This window comes from Miniopterus schreibersii, assembly GCF_964146895.1.
Source record: "Miniopterus schreibersii genome assembly, chromosome: 5".
NCBI classification, from domain to species: domain Eukaryota; kingdom Metazoa; phylum Chordata; class Mammalia; order Chiroptera; family Miniopteridae; genus Miniopterus; species Miniopterus schreibersii.
Genome location: NC_138106.1, coordinates 37,853,283 through 37,872,891, shown reverse-complemented (window position 1 = coordinate 37,872,891; position 19,609 = coordinate 37,853,283). Strand labels below are relative to the sequence as shown.

The 19,609-nt window shown below is 40.5% G+C and overlaps 1 protein-coding gene and 1 pseudogene across 3 annotated transcripts in view; both read right to left on the bottom strand.

The window, feature by feature from the left end:
* Window positions 1-16,756: 16,756 nt before the first annotated feature.
* KNG1 (kininogen 1) overlaps window positions 16,757-19,609 on the bottom strand; it is a 28,023-nt gene continuing 25,170 nt past the window's right edge. The window contains exons 10-11 of one of the 2 annotated variants that reach the window (XM_081138255.1): window positions 18,924-19,001; window positions 16,757-16,991 (exon numbers count right to left, since the gene is read on the bottom strand). In XM_081138255.1, the coding sequence (XP_080994381.1) occupies window positions 16,911-16,991; window positions 18,924-19,001 (159 nt within the window). In that variant the 3' untranslated portion in view covers window positions 16,757-16,910. The remainder of the gene's footprint in view (window positions 16,992-18,923; window positions 19,002-19,609) is intronic. The other variant, XM_081138256.1, reaches the window with a different exon arrangement.
* Window positions 17,314-18,917, bottom strand: LOC308557623 (kininogen-1 pseudogene; annotated as a pseudogene). The gene has a single exon. The product of its transcript is annotated as a kininogen-1 pseudogene (transcript).

Below are 19,609 nucleotides of genomic sequence, written 5' to 3'. Positions count from 1 at the left end.
GAACCATAGGTTTTGGTTCTGGTCTATGTTGGTCTTTTTTTTTAAAGACAGTTTTAATTCCTTATACTAATGTTGATTTATTGAAATTGAGATCAATACAACACTGGCTGTTTGAATAAACTGCGTGATTCTTTAAGCTCTAGAGGTTTCCAGCTGTAGTCTGTGGAGGAAAAAGGGCCACATGCTGACCTGACTAGCTCAGGCAATGCCTGCCTGGCGGCCTTGCAAACTCAGAGACCTAAAGTAACCACAAAGGCTGGTCCGAAATTAAAACTTTTTAACTAAAAAGCAGTTTATGGTGGGTAGTCATGTCCTAGGCCGGTATCTTCCCTGACAAAGGTCAATCTTTACCTTAATTGAGTCTGTCTATTGTCTTTCCGCATCTACGATAACATATTGTTGGAATGTCAAAGTAACTTTCCTCTTTCCAGACCCCGTCAAAGCACAGGCACTGCTCTGGAGAGACCACAAATCCCCTCATTGTTATAGAGTTAGTTGTTGACTGTTAACTGTCCTGCACCCACCTAAGTAAAAGAAGTGTTTCAATCATTTTACTGTTTATCCAACCTCCGAGGTTTCCCTACTTTGCTTTTTCTTGCCTCCCTAATCTATCATCAATGTATTTCATGTAACCCACTTATCTCTCCTCTTTGTATTGTAATATGTAAAATAAGGTGCAAAACTGTCATTCTCCAGAGCATTATCTCAATCCATTGAGATTCTTGCTCCCTGGCATGTATTGACAGTTTGGCTCAGATAAACTCACAACAGGTTTGAATGTTTCTTACGTTAACAAGTCTTAACCGAGGCCCATTGGAAAAAACAAAATACAATGTATTTGCTCATTTAACTTTTAAATACAATCCTTCTCATGCTGCAAGTTATCGTGAATACTCAGGAAAACATTTTCTCAATTCAGAAGACCAAGCTAAAGTCTGAGAACTGGAAAAACTGACTCTTGTCTATAATTGTATATCACATTTGACAGGCTACTTGGTTCTAAATACCACATGTATTTTTTTACCCATTTATTTATTTATTTGAAAATTATTGTGCCAGAAACTGCCCTGGCACGGTCTGGAATGTGTAAACCACTTGTTCTTAAGTGTTTTTGGTTGGGGAGGGTAAGACCTTGTGATTTATCATCTGGCTGTAAATTGTTAAGCTATCTGTCTCAGTTTCCCCATTCCACTTGTCAAGGAATTTTCCTAGCTTCTTGCTAATCTGTCTCAGAATCGTGTATGGTTAAAAGTAATTGTCCAGGGTCTCAAGCACAGAGGAATAAAGAAGAGTGGCAACAATGTCACAAATGCATATAAATTTGTAGGGTTTATACCCTACTATTAAAGAGGCCAACCAGAGGCCAAGGAGCAAACCCTGGCCCTGTCCTTATGGAGAGGCCCTTCACAGCATCCTCGGATATAGATGAGAGGACAGTATCTTCTCAGGTCCTCCCCCTGCACATGTGGCCAACCCCCCACCTCCTAAGTACCAGTCCCAGGCCTGTGCCAATCACATTCCCTTTGGGAAGCTGCTGTGCCCTTCCCCCTGCCACACACATATGTAATCTACCTGGAGAATCCTCAGGTACCTGGATGGGAACCCTGGAATATGAACCCTCTAAGGTGAAGTACATTCCTGTTTCCTGCCTTTCTCCAGGCAGCCTCCAGCTCCAGCAGCAGTTGACCTCCTCTGATTCTGATTCAGATCCTCAACTTAAAGAAAATTAGAATCTGGATCCCAAATCTGTCTGAAAGGCAATAGAAATAAAAATACTGCAATTCTTTTTTTTTTAATCCTCACCTGAAGGTATTCCCCCCCCCCCCATTGCTTTTGAGAGAGAATGGAAGGGAAAGAGAGAGAGAAAAACATCAATGTGAAAGAGACACACGGACTGGTTGGCTCCCGCTCCTGGGATCAGCCTGCAGCCGAGGCACGTGCCCTTGGCTGGAATCAAACCCTTCGGTCTGACAGTCGATGCTCTAACCACTGAGCGAAACCAGCCAGGGTAAAAGTACAATTCTAAACACCCATGACTCTTATTTCCCTTCCCAATGTAATGGGAATAAATGTGAAATTAAATGAGAAAAAAGAAAAAGCAGGCTTCAGGAATTCCTTTCTCCATGTATTAGGCATTGTTTCCTCATTCAATCTGGCTAGTCTCAAGATTTTTTTCTGCAAAGATAGTAAAATAGTAGATCTCTGAACTGAGGCCCCTTATGAAACTGTACTTAAAATTTGGTGGTCAACATAGAGAACTAAGGTTTTGCCGTCTGGTACTATTAGACTTGGGGAAGGGCCACGTTCATACTCAAAGGTCTACCTACTACCCCAGAGAGAGGGTTTTGCTGTGCCATAATGATTTACTTTTCTGTTCTAGTTGCAGCTACGTCACCAGGCCTGGCAAAGGCCTACCACAGGCATCTACTGGACAATCTATTCCGTTACTGTTGGCACCAAATGGAGAGTTCTGTTTGGGTCATATTAAGTCTGACATTCAAGTAGAGATGTTGAGGAGGCAGTTGTATATATGAGTCTGTGGTCCTGGGGGTGGGCCAAAGAAATCAGTAAGATCTCAATTTAGGAGTCACTGGTATATGTAGACATTGAAAATCGTTGAACTGGATAGTATCACCTAGGGAGTATGTGTAGAATTATAGGAGCTTGGTGGCAGACGGAGTCCAGAGGTGTTTAACATTTAAAGTTCAGTAAAGTAAGTTCAGGAGTAAGTCCACGAAGAAGCCTGAGCAGAAAGAGAAGCGTGTGCCAGACCAAGAGAATGGAGGGTTTCAAGGAAGGTGTGCTCATCTGTTCAAGTGCTGATGAAAAACTGAGTACATGACTACCAAGAACTGACCACTGGGTTTGTGAGATGAATGTTATTGGTAAGGTTGGTTGGAGCAGTTTCAGTGGCAGAGATGAAAGCTTTATTTGTGTGGATGAAAGAGAAAATGGGGAATTAAGTTTCCACGGGTAGTGAACTGATACGATTTGGAAATCCACCTGTAGTAACTCCCAGGAGTGCTGGGTAAATCACAACAAGAATTATTTTCAATTTATAGCTGAACTTTTAAAAGGGGTATTGCAGATACCCAAAATGAAGAGGGAAATGAAAATAAGACCAGTAAGCATACAAGCAGACTCTATGGCTACCCAAGGCCTTAACTGGTTTTAGTAATCTAGGGGCTTCATTTTTTATTATTTTATTTTATTTTAAATATATTTTTATTGATTTCAGAGAGAGGAAAGAAGAGGGAGAGAGAGAGAGAAACATCAATGATGAGTCATTGATCAAGCTCACAACCCGGGCATGTGCCCTGCCCAGTAATCAAACCCCGATCTCCTGGATCCTAGGTCGACACTCAACTGCTGAGCCACGCCCAGCCAGGCAGGGGCTTCATTTTTTTTTTTTTTTTATAATATATCTTTATTGATTTCAGAGAGAGGAAGAGAGAGAGACAGAAACATCAATGATGAGGGAGTCATTGACCGAGCCCACAACCCAGGCATGTGCCCTGACCGGGAATCGAACCCTGATCGCCTGGATCCTAGGTCGACACTCAACCTCTGAGCCACGCCCGGCCGGGCGGGGCTTCAGTTTTTGAAAATCAATTTTTTATTTTGGAATAATTTTAGGTTTGCAGAAAAGTTGCATAGCACACAGAATTCCTGTATACGCCCTCCCCCCCCCCCCCAGGTTTCCCCATTGTTAACATCTTAGAGTCCAGTTCCTCAACAGGTTTGGAGTTTGAATTTATTTTACAATAAAGTCCCCTGAACCCCAAGCTGAGAACTTCACATAAAAATGTGTCCAAGCAAAGTGACACTCCAAGACTCTTGGCAGAAGTCAGCAGAGATCTACCAGGAGGACTCTTTCTCACACAGGGCGCAGTGGGTTCTCTTAGGAAAAAGCGGGCCCTGCTACAGATGAGCTCATAACCAAAACATACATGGAAACAACTCACCATGCATGAGAGTCAGTACTTAAAACAAGAGGCAGGATTCAGTGGCCATGAGATTCAGATAATAGAATTCCTAAGAAAAAAATAGGACACTATACAAAGAACAACTTGGAGGGGGAAGAGGGGAGGGGGGAGCAGAGCTCCTCCTCTTCTCCAGTCTTTTCTCTTTGTATCCCCCCTCTTCTCCTTTCCCCTGTGCTCTTCTCTTTCTCCTCCCCTTCCTTCCTTTTAATCACGATCAACCTGGGAGAAGAGCCAAAAATCATTTTCTAACTTAATAAAGAAAATGCACAAGTATTTATATCTTCCAGAAAAGAAAAGACAATAATTTAAATATTATTACCAGACCAGTAATTTACTAAGCATGACAACCAGCACGATATTAAACTTATAGAAGAAGACACAACTACAATCTCCTAACTAATGCTTCAAACTCATTGTACAATTTTTCAGTCCCTAATTTCCTGAAAGTGTAACAATCCACTCGCCTAATAGGCCCCAGCTCCCAGGGGGGTACAATTTGACAACTTATTTTTGCTTACAAGATTTTATCCTTTGTGATTTAATGTTGTGATATATCTCTGAGGGGTCCTTTAATGTGAAGGTTTTTGCAGGTAGCACTTTCCCTAGGACAGCTTCACCTTTTGTGTCACAACCATTTTCCTCATTTATGTTGTTAAGTTCACCTTCACAAAATTCCTCTGGCTGCGTACCTAGAGCCTCTAGAATTGCAGCTTTATCAACATCCCATCACATCCAATTTCACTCCTAGCAATATCACTTTACCTTTCTTTGCTGCACTTTCACCTTTATTGGACAATTCCCTCTTTCAATCATCCGTTTTTGTAAAATGTCATATGAGTTTATCACTGGAGACAAAGAAGCAACTACATACTTTGCTAGACTGTGGAAACTGAGTAACAGATGCACAGAGACTTTGACAGAATTCATGTGATTGGCCACTGCCCATGACACACAGCTGTTATTTCTCTGGTGCTTTGAAGACAGTGAAGTTTGTACAATGTAATTACCCACAGGTAATATACTATGGTAACTAAAATTTGCACGGTGTTGGCCCGGGCCAGTGGCTCAGTTGGTTGGAGCTTCATCCCATCCACCAAAATGTTGCGAGTTTGACCCCTGGTTGGGGCATGTATGGGAGGTAACTGATCAATGTTTCTCTCTCATATCAGCCTCTCTCTCTCTCTCTCTCTCTGTGTCTCTTTCTTCCTTCCTCCCTCTAAGCATGTCCATGGGTGAAGATTAAAAAATAATAATAATAAATAAAATAAAATTGGCACGGTGTTGTTGAGAGACTGGTCTTAGTTTAACAAGACTGAAATTTAGGCCTATCAGAACTGTGCAAAGCCAGGATTGCCTATACTCATTTCCTGGTTGGTTTCCAGCCGAGAGGTTAGCCACATAGAAGTTCTACCGTAATCATTTCGTAGTCTTTGGAACCAATTCACTAAGGCCAAAGGTGGCCAAGGCCGAATTTTGATATATGCAAAAGTAAGTCTGTACTTAGGAGAAACAAAGTACAATCTAATTTCTAAGAAACAAATAAGGAGTCTGAAAGAAGATTTTTGTCTTAACAAGCAGGCAGTTTGAATGTCCTATTGGGAATTTCCCTTTATTAGTCCTTCATTCCTCAGCCCCTCTCCCTTTAGTCATCAAAACAATTATTTTTAAATCCTCACCCGAAGATATGTTTTTAAAATTTCTCTTTATTGTTGAAATTATAGACACCCCCCTTTTTCCATCCCATCAGCTCTGTCCAGCAGCACCCGTCCCTTTCCTGAGCCTCAGACGCGGTTGTCAAAAGTGAATGTGGCTGGACACCCTGCCCTCCCTGCCTGCCTCTGGGCCGCTGGGCCTCCAATGCGACAGTGGCTGGGGGAACTGGCCGCTCTGTTCAAATGCAAGGCCTGTCACCCGAAGTGGTACTGGAAAGCGGGCCAGTCCCCTCTTGGCCTGGCATTTGGGCTGCCCAGTCGCTGGTGAAAAGAAGTCTGTCTCATACCCCCTTCCCTCCAGCTCCTCTCCCCAGAGGTGACCACTTCCACTTGCTTCTTTGCTGTGAGCACTATTTCTGGCCACTTTTATCCAATTTTAAAAAAATCCTTGGCCAGTGGGTTTTTCCTTCCTTCCTCTTAACTCCCTCCTCCCTGCCTTATTCCTTCTCTCCTCCCCTCCTCCTCCTTTCTCTTCTTTAAAATTTCCACTTTGACATTTCATTACTCCTGATTGATTTAAGCTGAAAGAACGGATGAAGGCATTGATATATATGCAGGGCCTTCACACAAAATTCCTTTACAATCTATCCTGTAACGTGTAGCCCAACTCTTGTTAGCAGACAAGAGTATTCCAAACCTGGGAATAAACTGTCATTTAGAAGTCTTCTGTGTGGTCATTGTGCCCACCTTTCTCCACGGGCCTGTTTCCACCCATTCTAAACAGGTGCTCACAACCGTGAGAGTGTGCGCATGTGAACAACCTCTCACTAGGCTCCCAAGGAGGGGAGGAGGGCTGCCTCTTAGTCTTAACATTATTTTCAACGTTAAGGGCCTCACAAGAAAGGGCAGCTTGTATGAGACAGTACAACAGTTCTGGGGGAAAAAACTACAGCATACAGATCATGCCTGTTCACTCCGGGACTCCCCCCTCGTTGGCCAGTGCTGACCTGCACAAGGTGGGGGAGCCAGCCTCCACCCCTCTGGGAAGCAGAGAAGACGGTTGGAGTGAAAATAACAACCTGTAAGTGTCCAAAGCTTCTGAATTTGCAGTCAAATTGTAGAAATGAATAACATGAAAAAGTAGACCTAAGAGACTGGACAGTTGATAAAAATAGTAACAAAGGTGGCTGAAAATAAAGATGGATATTTCATAAGGGCAAGTTGTCATTCTCTCAGCAGCTGGAAACTGCATTGTTTTCACGCTTGTGGTCAATCATGAGGGACTCAAAAGCATCACGTACAGAGATGGTGCACTTGTGCAAAGTGAGTGTAAACACCCAGAAGCATAACAGCAAGTTCTGCTACCATGTCAGAACATAATTTAGGCAAAGAACTTTTACATGCTGACAACAGATGACATAGCCAGAGACCACTTTTCTTTTTTCAAACTACGAGTCATCTCTCCCCTATTCCATATCATTTAAAAAAATTTACATCCCTTAATATAGCTTTGATATGTACATATATACTTATATAGTCCTATAAGTTTGAATAACTATACTGAAAGTTTTAAAGTGCTAAGCTTTAAAAGAACTTTATCAAGCACAGGGTGGGGCAAATGTAGGTTTACAGTTGTGAGTATGTGAAAGAGAGTTTATTCTTGTATTATTGTTTATTAATTATTGTATTGGTTTCCATACAAATAACTGTAAGTCTACTTTTTGCCCCACCCTGTATGTCATAATTTGATGTTTATATTTATTTCATCTTAATTTGAGTATTCTGAAGGAAAAAGTGTTCATGCATAAATAAAGATATATACATAAAAACATGCGTAGATGTGTAGGAACTATGTATTTTATTTTTTATTTCTCTCTGTATTGGGAGACAATTCTTCCTTAGTTTCCGCATTATTCTGCATGTCTTAAGAGTAAAGACAATGACTAACTCTGTTCTGGACTATCTTTCAAAGCTGTTTGTACAAAGAACAGCCCTGGGAGATAGAGACTATGACTCCCTCCGGAGCAAAGGGCAGTTTTCTTACTGTCTATTATAATAATGCCTCCTTCCAGCACAAGGGTCAGGCTGTCTTACTGCTCATTACAAAGTATTTGTGTTCTTTAAACTCGGGGTTCCTCTCCTGTACTGCAGTCCACTGTGTGTGCAATACAGATATCATCTGACTTTCTTTGTGTCACCTTGTGGGCATTGGGACTTGGGGAACTGTAAAATGCTGGGTTTGCTGTAATATTGTCTCTGACTCAGGAGTCTTGTGTCTTCTGCCAGTGCCCATGAAACTGTGGAAGACTAACTTGTTACTTGAAACTGGAGTAAAATCTTAGATTCTTCAATGTTCTTGGCACAATTTTAAGGTTTTTAAAAGTCTTCAGGTAAATATTGATTATTAACTAAGTATCTCAATAATCTATTAGTTCAAAATTACAAAGACAATTTGGGATTTTAGAAAAATATAATAAGTTGGCATTAAAGTTCAATATAATACTGTTTTAAAACTTTTATCAGAGAGAGATCACATCTTATAAGTTTGTATATGAAGAGTAGGTGGAGGAACTCTACAGTTTCTCATAAATTATAATACTGTCTGAGGTTTTTGAGACCAGTTTCTAATGACACCAGTCATTAAAATAAAAACTCAATTAGTTATATGCCCACATGTGTTTACATACTTTAAAATATTAGTACAAGCAATAATAATTTCTAAGGCAAGTGCTTCAAATTTTGCAACTTTAATTTAGCATTTTTATTTCTCACATGGCAAAACCAGAAGATATACAGCTATATTTCACATCCAGAATATAAAAAATAATTTATCAAGAGTTTGTGTAGTATTAAACTTTGTTTATATGGAGTTTTTGTGTAATAAACTTTGCTTATATTTTACTTCTTATTCATGTCTTTTAAAAGTAATATGAGAACCTTATAAATGTTGGTTAACAGGATTTCTTAAAGCCTTTTCAGTTGGAAGTTGCATCTTTATAATGAATCATTTTACAAATAAAAGGGGTCTTTTTTTTGGTCTTTTCTTTCTCTTTTTATAACTACTAATTGTTGGCTTGCTGTCAATTTGCCTCTCCTATTTTTAATTTTATAATTAAGAGGGATACCTGGTCATTCAATAAAAGTTAAATTTTTATTTCTCTCATAAAATGTTTTTGAGAGTGTTTCTATTAAAAACAATAGGCATACAGTTTAAATTGTTATTAATAATTTAGTTACATTTATATCTCACTTTTCCCTAGGAAAAGCCCTTTTTAAATTTCAGTCTTCTGAAAACTAACTTTAAGCTACTTGATGCATTTCTTTGAAGCAACAGAGTGCAGGGTTTCTTTGTATTTTTTTTAAAAAATAAATATTTATTTCAGAGAGAGGGAGAGAGAGTCGAAATATCAATGATGAGAGAGTTGCCGTTGATCAGCTGCCTCCCACACGCTCCGGATTGGAGCGCACAACCCGGCACGTGCCCTGACCGGAATCAAACTGCGATCTCCTGGATTCTAGGTGGATGCTCGGCCGCTGAGCCACACCCGGCCCAGCAACATGCTGCAGTTTAGCTCCTGGGCCCTTATAGACACGGCAACAGCAGAGCACTGATCTTCTCTCCCAGCCTGGAGGGTTTTTCTTCAGGCTTAACGTCACATTTGTCTTGAGACTCTTCATGATTCTTTCTCTCAGATTCATATCAAGTCTTAGTGGTCGTTTGAAACCAATTATAGGAGCCCTATTGAATTTGAGATACTCTGTTTGACTTTATTTTCTAATTTCCTCCGGTGGTGAGTTATCCTATACAATTCAAAGGTCTCTCCAAGGGAGGGTCCTGTCCTCTGTCATTTGTGGCATATCTACACCAGGCCCCAGGGACAGAAAGCTTTTACTGTCAAAGGCTTCAGAAAGGTTAGAGTCCTTTTTGGGATCCTGCATCCTCCTGGGCATATGAGCTTTCACATAGAGAAAAGAAATCACAGCTACATAACAAAAGGAATTCGTAAACTCTTAGGCAAACTGAAATTATACAGTAGCTGGAACAGGAAAAAGAAAGATGGAAATGTGTTCATTAAGAAATCACTTTCTCCCAGGAGCCTTGCTACCTGTGAAGACCTTCACCCCTAGGGGGCAGCATCTCCCTGTAAAGGAGGAGAGATAACCTTCGGGAAAAGAGTTTGGGCTCTTTGCAGTCATTCGTTGTATTTCTCATTTTATTAGCACTAAGGAAAATCTTGCTTCTCGTTGGGGCTGGAATCTCATTAAGAATCCTCACACAGATGAATAAGATTAAATATTTAAGCTGAGTCATTTCTCAAATATAGTAACATATTTAGAAAGAAAGAACTGTTGGCTGCCCTCTGAGTCAGCTACTCAAAGACGGGTCCCCACCTATTTTATGGATCCACCTTTGATAACATCAGACACAGTAACAGCAACAACAAATACTATACTTACAGACTTTTCTTACCCACTGGTTTTTCAGCAGCATATCATTATTAAAAGGTATTCATATATTTATTATAATTATGAAAGGATTTATGGGAGTTAAATCTAAATCTAAGGACATTAAAAGTGGTCATGGTATATGTTGCATAAAAAAATAGAGATTATGTATTATATTTATAATTCTTTTTTTGAGTACACGTACCTACAGACATTTGAAAGAAAAAAACATTTCTGAAAAGTTATAACCAAATTTCAACAGTAGTTTCCTTTGGCTTGTGAGATTTCAATAGTTTTTAATTTCTTAATTTCTGCTTTATGTTATTTTGTATTTTCTAAATTTTCCACCCTTTACATTTAAGTATGTATTCAGAAAGAATATATAAAAAGAAAGAACAACTAATAGTGAATGTCAACATTTAAATTAATATTTAAAAATGAACAGCCTCAATCTTAGTTCTATGGTTGCCTCCCCTGTGTTCTATCTTTCATTGACTAATATTTATCTGGCACATATAACCAGCATAAAGTTGTTTTGGGGAGGACAAGGTTTCAGAATCAAGCATTAGTAGATGTTCAAAACAGAGAGACTAAATGCAGGAAAGAGGCATCTGTCTCATTAACCTTGTGGGAAACTCTGAGCAAGTCACTGCCTGTATCTTTCTCCTTCTCTTGGTCCAGCTCCTTCTCCCGAGTGCCTCATTACAGAATTCTGGACTCTTGGCAGAGGGTGGGCCATAGCTCTCACCTTGCCCTGCCCACCCACCTAGCTAGGTAATCCGCCCCAGAACACCTCTGACTCCAGCCTCTACGTCGGCGCCTCCAGAGACGCGGAGCTCAGTTTTGGCGAACCTCAGAGACATTGCAGGTTTGGTTCCAGGCTACAGCAGTGAAGCAAGTGCCACAATAAAGGGAGTGCCCCAATCTTTTTGGTGGTGGAGGGTCTTGCGTTCAATTTGTATAAAACACATCCGTGAAGTGCAATAAAGCCAAGTCCAATAAAACACTGTGCCTGTACTTTTGCCTGAAAAACTTCCCCCTCTTTGTCTGCCTAGAGAACTTCTACTCATTCAATATCTAATCAGGTGTGCTGCTTCTGTGAGTCCCATGTGACACAGGCATCTTTGGTTATAAGTGTAAACTCTGGTTAGAGACACCTGGGTTCCATCCTTCCTCTCCTACTGATATTTGCTATGTGATCTTGGCCAGCTGATCTCATTTCTCTGAGCCTCAGTTTTCTTACCTGTAAAATGGGGTTCACCACTGTGATAATGTTAAAGGACCTTCCTATGGTATCCAGCACACAGCAAGTAACAATAATTTTTATTATTTATTTATTTATTTATTTATTTATTTATTTATTTATTAAAATATGTCTTTATGGATTCCAGAGAGAGGAAAGGAGAGAAAGAAATATCAATGGTGAGAGAGTCATTGATTGGCTGCCTCCTGCACCCCCCCTACTGGGGATCAAGCTCCCACAACCCAGCCTTGTGCCCTGACCAGGAATCGAACAGTGGTCTCCTGGATCATAGATGGATGCTCAACTGCTGAACCATGCTGGCCCGGCTATTTTTATTTATTTATTTATTTATTTATTTATTTATTTATTTATTTATTTATTTATTTATTTATTTTCTCTCTCTCTTTTTCTTTTTAAAAATATATCTTTATTGATTTCGGAGAGAGGAAGGGAGAGAGAGAGAGAAACATCAATGATGAGAGAGTCATTGACCGGCTGCCTCCTGCACGCCCCCGACTGGGAATCAAGCCCGAAACCCGCATATGCCCTGACTGGGAATCGAACCCCGATCTCCTGGATCCTAGGTCGATGCTCAACCGCTGAGCCACGCCCGGCCTGGCTATTAATTAATTAATTAATTAATTAATTAATTAATTTATTTAAAAATGTATCTTTATTGTTGAAAGTGTTACAGATGTACCCTTTAATTTCCCCAATGATCCCCTCCACCCTGCAACTGCTACTATTCATCACTTCATTGGTTTTGACCCTGACCTACACATTAAAATCACCTGCAGAACTTAGAAAACATGACTTAATGGGCCTGTGGTGATGCTCCTAGCAATGTATTTTTTTAAAGTTGCGCCAGTGATTCTAGCAGATAGGTTGAGAATTGTTAAACTAGCAGTTCTAAAGTATGGTCCTTGGGCCAGCAGCATCAGCCCCTCCTGGGAACTTGTTAGAAGCTCAAATTCCAGGTACCCACCACAGATGTACTGAATGAGAAATTCTGGAAGTGGCCCCAGCAACCCAGGTTTTAACAAGCCTTCCAGGAGATGTTAATGCATGCTCAAGTTTGCGAACCACTGCACTGGACTGTTAGCTAAGTGTAGGCGTGAACTAGCTGTTTGTCTTGTTCAGTGCCCTATTCCTAGGGCTTACCACTGTGCCATATGCAAATTCAGTTTACCTCAATTCAATTCAATTTTCTGTTAAATCACCGTGCCTGGACCCTGGGAACATGGTGCTGTAGGAGACAGGTCTTTGCCCTCTCAACTTGCTTACTGCCTCTCAGACTTGACTGTTTCTTCTTGCTCTCACTGCCCCACAAGCACACCTCTACCTCCCGTTGTGATCCTTATATATACTTTTATATGTCTCTGTCCCCCACTAAATTGATTTCCTTAGGGCAGAAACAGCCTTTACTCATTTTCTTAGGAGATTCTCTAATGCAGTTGAATTGCTTGGCCTGGTTCTGTGTTTGAAAGCAATGGAACGAGTTTTCCTGATGTAAAATGATAGGGGGAAAAGTGTCAGTCAAGTTCAATCAGGGAAGCAGAACCACACTGAGTCTTAGGGTATAAAGGATTTATCTTAGGAATTAGACCTTACACCGTTGTGGGAGGAGCTAGGAAAGTAAGAAGTTGGGGGATCAGAGAAAAGTTACTAGTCAGCCTCCCCAGGCATGGGTGCTATAGGGCCAGTCAGAGATTTTAGGAAAATCTGAGCAAGCACGTCCAGCTGCCAGAGGATCTGTGGAGGGAGCTAGTGAAGCAACCTGCAGGAGTGTGCCTAGTGCTCCTCGTGGGGCTGCAGTCAACACGGCCAGCGGTGGGGAGTGCTGCACGCAAACTAAGGGAGGGTGAGGCCAGGCTGGAGCCCTCAGCACCTCGGCATCGGCGCTCACTGCGTCTTACCCCGTGACTTCCCGGGGTAGTGGCTCTGCTTCATTCCAAATTCTTTGAAAAACTCTAACCTAGAACCACACAGGAAAAGGGGCTTCTTGGAAACAATTCCCATTGAGCCAGTTGACACAGTACTAAATCACCAGCTGGTACGTAAATAGCTGATACTTCTATTTTTATCAAGAGGGATGATTCCGTCCACTTTTAATGGCCATGATAGAATAGCAGCATTTCCACACAGTCAGAATGGTACCATCTCCAAATGCCATACAGAGAAGATAGGAGATAGAAAAGCTGTCATAACAAAGATCTTTTGCTAGGTTCAGGTTTCTAGTTCATCAGTCACATAGAAGTTAAGATTACTTTCAGAAAATAATTTCTTTCCTTTCTGTTCTTTTTGATATGAGGAGTCCTGTAATTGTAGTTTTCCCAACGTTTTCCACAGGCGTAGTCCATGAGTAGCTGATGCTTCCCTGTTAATATGGCAGATGCCACAGGTATCGCAGTAAATGAAATAATTTGAGGTGGGTCATAGTAGTGTTTTACACTCATTTGCACAATGATTTCATATGTTTATTCAGCTGTTGAAATATCTTAAATTATGTGCATTTTGGGTCAGTCTGATTTTATACGAGTTACTAGAAAGCACAGACCAGCTCCCAGTTTCCTTATTTGTGTCAGTGACATTACCATTCCCTTGGGCACCTAGACTAGAAAACTTTTTGTCATCTGTGACTTATTCCTGTCCTTCATTCCTCATACTCAGTAAATAATTTGTTTATAAGTCTTTGAAAGGCCACTTATGCCCCTCTTGTACTCTCCATTCTTATTGCAACAATCCTAGTGCAAATAATACTTAGTTATCTGTCTGTCCATCTGTCCATCATTTCATCTATCCATCCATCCATTCATGCCTTATACATTTCATAACTCTCCTATTTTCAAAAAGATTTGAAAGAGAATAAAAATAAAGTGCAACACTGTAAAACTGGATAACTAAGATGAAAAGGAAATAGATTAGGCCTAAATCAGTTGTTTTCACCTTCAGATGCATTAGAATCAATGAGGAACTTTTGAAAAATACTGATACTCAGAACAACTTGCAGAGATTTGGATTCATATGGTCTAGAGCTCCCTAAGTGGTTCAAATGTGCAGCCAAGGTTGAGAACTGTGAAACTGAAAATGAGGGAGTAGATGTTACCAGCCACTTGATATGAGCTGATTACAACCTTTGAAACCTGTGTATGGCTGAAAAGGAAAAAAGGAATATGTGTTAAACACATCTTGCCTGACAAAATATTATTTTCCCAGAGTTAAATTCTAAAAACAATATATTTATGCCTCAGTAATGCAACAATAGGTACCGCTTACTGAGTGCTTGCCGTGTGCTAAGCATTATGCCAGTTAAAGGAATTCTCTCTTTTAAGTCTCACAACACACCTATGATGTGAACATATTATTAACCTAATATTTTAGATGAGGAAACTGGGACCTTGATAACTTAAATAAATTTCCAGTTTGGGGATTCAGGCTAACTGCAGAACCCTGGTTCTTAACCATTTTACTACACTGCCTCTAATGTGAATACTGGGCAATACCTCCAGGCAAAGTTTTGCAAAACACAGAGTGTGGTGGTTAAATGGAGATTCTTGTAAAATGAAGGCCAGAGGTAAATAATTTAACAAGAGCATTTTTTGCAAGGTGTTTAGATAATATTTTCCTTGCTGAGCATCTAACTTATAGGTAGAGACACTGCAACTTCTGGAAGACTGGGTTGTTATATCTACTGGACTCTTTCAAGTCTTCTCATAGGAGGCTTGGGGAGGTCTGGCCTCTCCCACAGAGCACCAGCAGGGTCTTGGGGGGAAGCGGGGGCGGGGGTGAGCACTGGACAGACTGGGATGAGGCTTAGCAGGAAATGGAAGAAGTGGTAAAAAACCAGTAAGGGCATCCTGCTTGAGGTGGTAGGCCTAGACAATGTGAGGGAAATGGGTTGGGCTGAAGAAGACGAAATTCCTGCCCTGAAGAGAAGGAAAACCCATGATTATTTTATCTAACAAAGGTCTAAAGTGGAAATACTTCATGTTGTTGAGTAACCTGAGAACCATAGGCCTTATATACCCGTCTTCTGTTAAAGTACCTGAACTACTGCCTTGAGTCCAATCTCTTCTCACTCTAATCAATGCTTTCCAGAATCTTCCGAATAACGTGTTTTATACACTCCTTCAGGGCATCTTAGCTCAAGGACTGGAAGAGGCTCCTTACTGCCTACTTCAGAGCTAAACTCTCAACGGGCTTCATTTTCTCTTTCCACGTCTGTCTAGCACATCTGTCAGGTCTGCTTACTGCTCCACATTGATCACGGCTCGATTAACTATGCTCCACATGCTTTAGTCCTGACTTCCCCATGTGACTGTTCCTTGAAGGAAAGGATTTATGTCTTTTAACATTTGTTTCTCTTCTCCTCAGCACCTAGTGCTAAGCATATGGCAAAAAGCTGATGCCAGTGCTTTACTCAGTTATAGTTCACCCTGAGCAGTACTCAGAAGAGCCTCAGCCACGATGAGATAATTAATAAGGGTTTTGTAATGATCATCTGAGGTTCAGAAATGTGTTGCTTTTTTTTTGTAATGACAACATTGATAATAATGCCTCATGGCAACGTGGTGTAATGAAGTTCAAAAGGTATGAGTGTGAACACCAACTCTGTCACATATTAACCCTGTGACCCTGAGCAGGGCACTGTGAGCTACAATTTCCTCATCGTAAAAGAGAAGTGACCACAGGGACCTCAGAGTGGCTATGAAGATTAAGTCACCCACCAAACAGAACAGAAATTGTCTAGCATGGTAAATGTCTATAATAGGCACTCAGTAAATGTGTTTTATTACAGAAAATTAAAAATCTCATATCACTTTTTATTCTATTAGATTTCTATTTTCACCTTTATTCTAACCAGAAAGACTTTAAATTCTCTTTAAACTTTTGTTTGTGTTTTTTAATGTATCTTTTATTTTTTTAAATTTTAATTTATCTTTATTGTTGAAAATATTACAGATGTCCCTTTTCCCCCTCATTAGTCCCTTCTACCCCCACCCACTCCCCACCCCATGCCTAAACTTCTTTTGGGGGTAGATATATTTTGCTAATGAAAAGTTGGTAAATATGATATTAACAAAGAAGGCTTTTTTGTTTTCTTTTTTTGGTAATTACCTAGATCATAAAAAATAATAAAACAAGACAAACCACTCAACTTGGAGCTGAGAATCAGGAGAAGGAGGAGGAAGGGAAGGTAGAGAGACTCCTTAGCTTGCTGGTGGAAACATGAACTGCCAACCCTTAATTTAGAGCCTGTGATGAGGTCTTGGTGGTAGGAAGGCCCACTTAAGGGATTCCTGCCTCAGGTAGCAAGAGTGCTCCAGAATTGCATTGCAAGTCTCCATTGGCAGAGTGCTCTGTGATCAATTGGACTTTGCTGCAGGATGGATGTGGCTGAAAGAAGACTACTGTGAATTAACCAGGAGTGACAATGTCAAGATCAAACTTTATTTCACCCAGAAACAGAGTGATAAAACGGCATTCTTCTCTACATTCTATCCCATCGTCTTGTCTTTCCATTCAGGGCTGCAGATAGGTTGTTGGGGCTTTTGTGCTAGGCGTGGAGATTCTGCCCACCGGTCATGCGACCTCACTCTCAGATGTTGGTTCTGCCCTTGCCTCCTGAGGTCGGCCCTTGTACTTGCAGGGCTTTAGTCGCTTCTGTAAGTATAGTAAAATCCTGTTAATCTGATGTTATCATTTAAGAAGAGAAGAGTGAAGCAACCAGTTGACAAAATGAGACTTTCCTGACATCATTGGTTTTTCATTGAAAAGTACAGATAATATTTGAAACGAAATAAAAGCTCAGAGGCTCAAATGCACCCAATAATGAAGGAGCAGTGATACAGGCATCCACAGGCCACTGCAGCTGTTTAAAGCCCTATCTTGTTTCCCTAGGCAAAACACAGCAAGGATTATGAAATGTGTGCCTTCCTCACATTAGAAGCAATTGAAGACAATCATATTGTTCTTTTTTGCAAAAATCAGCGCTCTTCAATACCGTAGCAGAAAGATGACGTGATAATAAAGTGTGGCTAGAGAGGCATTTCCTCATAAAATTTCTAACAATTATGAAAAAAGATTTCCTTCACAAGGCTGCCTCTTCATTACTACTTCTGCTTTCCACTGTTCTCATTCAACTCAGAGCTGCAGAAAACTAAGGATTACTCATTCTAGCCTCAGCCACAAATTAACAGAAAACTCCTATTTGAAAGCCTTGATGCAAAAGTAGTTAATGAGTAAACAGAAATTACTGACTTGTGAGAAACACTCTCACTCATAAAGAGAATAATCAGAATAGCTTTGTTAAGTGGGAGTAACTAGTTGATATATAACTAGCCCATTTTGGAAACAAAGTCAATTAGTTTACTTTCCTCTATCCTCCCTTCCATTAGTCTGTCTTTCTTGTTGTCCCTCTTTCACCTCTGGTGTTATTATTACTATTTTTCCCCCATTAAGAAGTTCAGCATTCAGTCTCTTGACTTTCCTTATTTTCATGTGTTCAGGGACCAGATGCCACAGTTTATTCAGATGGTAAGAATCTTTGTATGAAAATCGATGACATCCATTCTAAGGTACACATTTGTTATTAGAAAAGCAAACTGCAGTAGGGTCACAAGGTACATCTGTTTGTCCATTTTCTGTGCTAGTTAAGAAAACTTGTGAGCAACTCAAAAAGGATTCAGAATTCTGCACACAGTTTTATGTTGTCCATAGAAATTGACGGTGTCCCCACTGGGAATCTCCCCGCTTCTCTCTAGTCTGTTCTGAAGCTTCATGGTTTTTGGTGCATTATATCAGGATATTTGGACAGTGGGGAAAGGGGACGATGAAGTGTTAAAGAAACACCCATGGCTGCATACGTTAATAAAAAGCATCAGAGAGATCAAAATCAGAAAACTCTTTCATTTCCACGGTTGGATTCATTCCATTTACTGGCTTCCAGGGGCGTCCAGGACATTTGGGGGAGGTTGTTTCTGGAAAATCAGGTATCGGGTTAAATGAAAGACTATTTGGCTCTATCTGGATTTCAGGGATCCAAACATCATCATTCTCTGTGGGAGCTGGTGGTATATTAGTCATCAGAGCTGCAGTGAGATCTAAGTCCTGAAAGTCAGGAAAGGTAAATGCTACACCTGGGTGGGGTAGGGAGGGAAGGGATGTTGGCCCTTCTGTCTTCTCTTGTGTCTGTGCAGATGTAGTACTATCTTCAGAAGAACTTGCCAAATGCTTTGTTCTCCAATCATTGTGCTTTTCATTCTCTTTTCCTTTATCTTTATGTTTTCCATGGCCATGACTATGTTCATGGTTATGTCTATGGGCTAGGCCATGTTCCCTTTGATGTCCATGGCCAAGTCCATGCCTCCCTTGGTGTTCAAGATCATAGTCAAGTTTTCGTTGATGTCCATGGCCGAGACCATGTCCCTGTTGGTGCCCATGGCCTTGGTCATGCTCATGTGTATGGCCATGGCCAAGGCCATGTTTTATTTGCTTTTCATGGCCCCAGCCATGTTCACGAGTGCGTCCTTGTTCTTTTTCTGAATCCTGCTCTTCATCTTGTACAGGTGCCATGGAAGTGTGGGGTGGACTTACAGTTGTTCCTTCTTTTGTTTCCGGCACAAGTACTGATCGGAAAGGTGAAAAACCTGGAGGCCTTTTCATCAATGAGGTCTAAACAGGAAATATTAAGATGAATGCATTACTGTGAAAACCACACTATCAAGGAAGAAAGAAGGGACTGAGACCTGGCAATGCTATCTTGGTTTACAATGGAGCAAGTCTTTGCCAGATTTTAAATACTATATTAATATTGTAGAAAGGATGAGAATGATTATCTTTTCCTCTTTTGACTGATTTTGTAATTTGTGGATGTTTATTATTGTTCTTAATAATACTCCTCTAAGTTGGAGAGTTTTTTCTTCATCTGGAAAAATTGGGAGGTTGAACTACATAGTTTCTAGGGTACCTTCTAAGCCTATGATTATGTAAAACCATGGTGCATTATTTATTAATTGATACTATTTCTATTAGCACAATTACTGCTTTCATTCTAAAAGGCCCTCAGTGGCTTTATGGACTGAATGTATATGAAACATATATCCACGATTACTTTGTTGGCCTGAAACACATTAGGACATATTCACAAGCTTGAAACGCAGCCTTTGCATAATGTTTGTGTTAGACTACATACATACCTACACAGGGCAAAAACCTAAATCAGAAAAAAGGGAGAAGAGGCAACTTGCATAGAAGACATGGATTATTTCTACCTACACTTT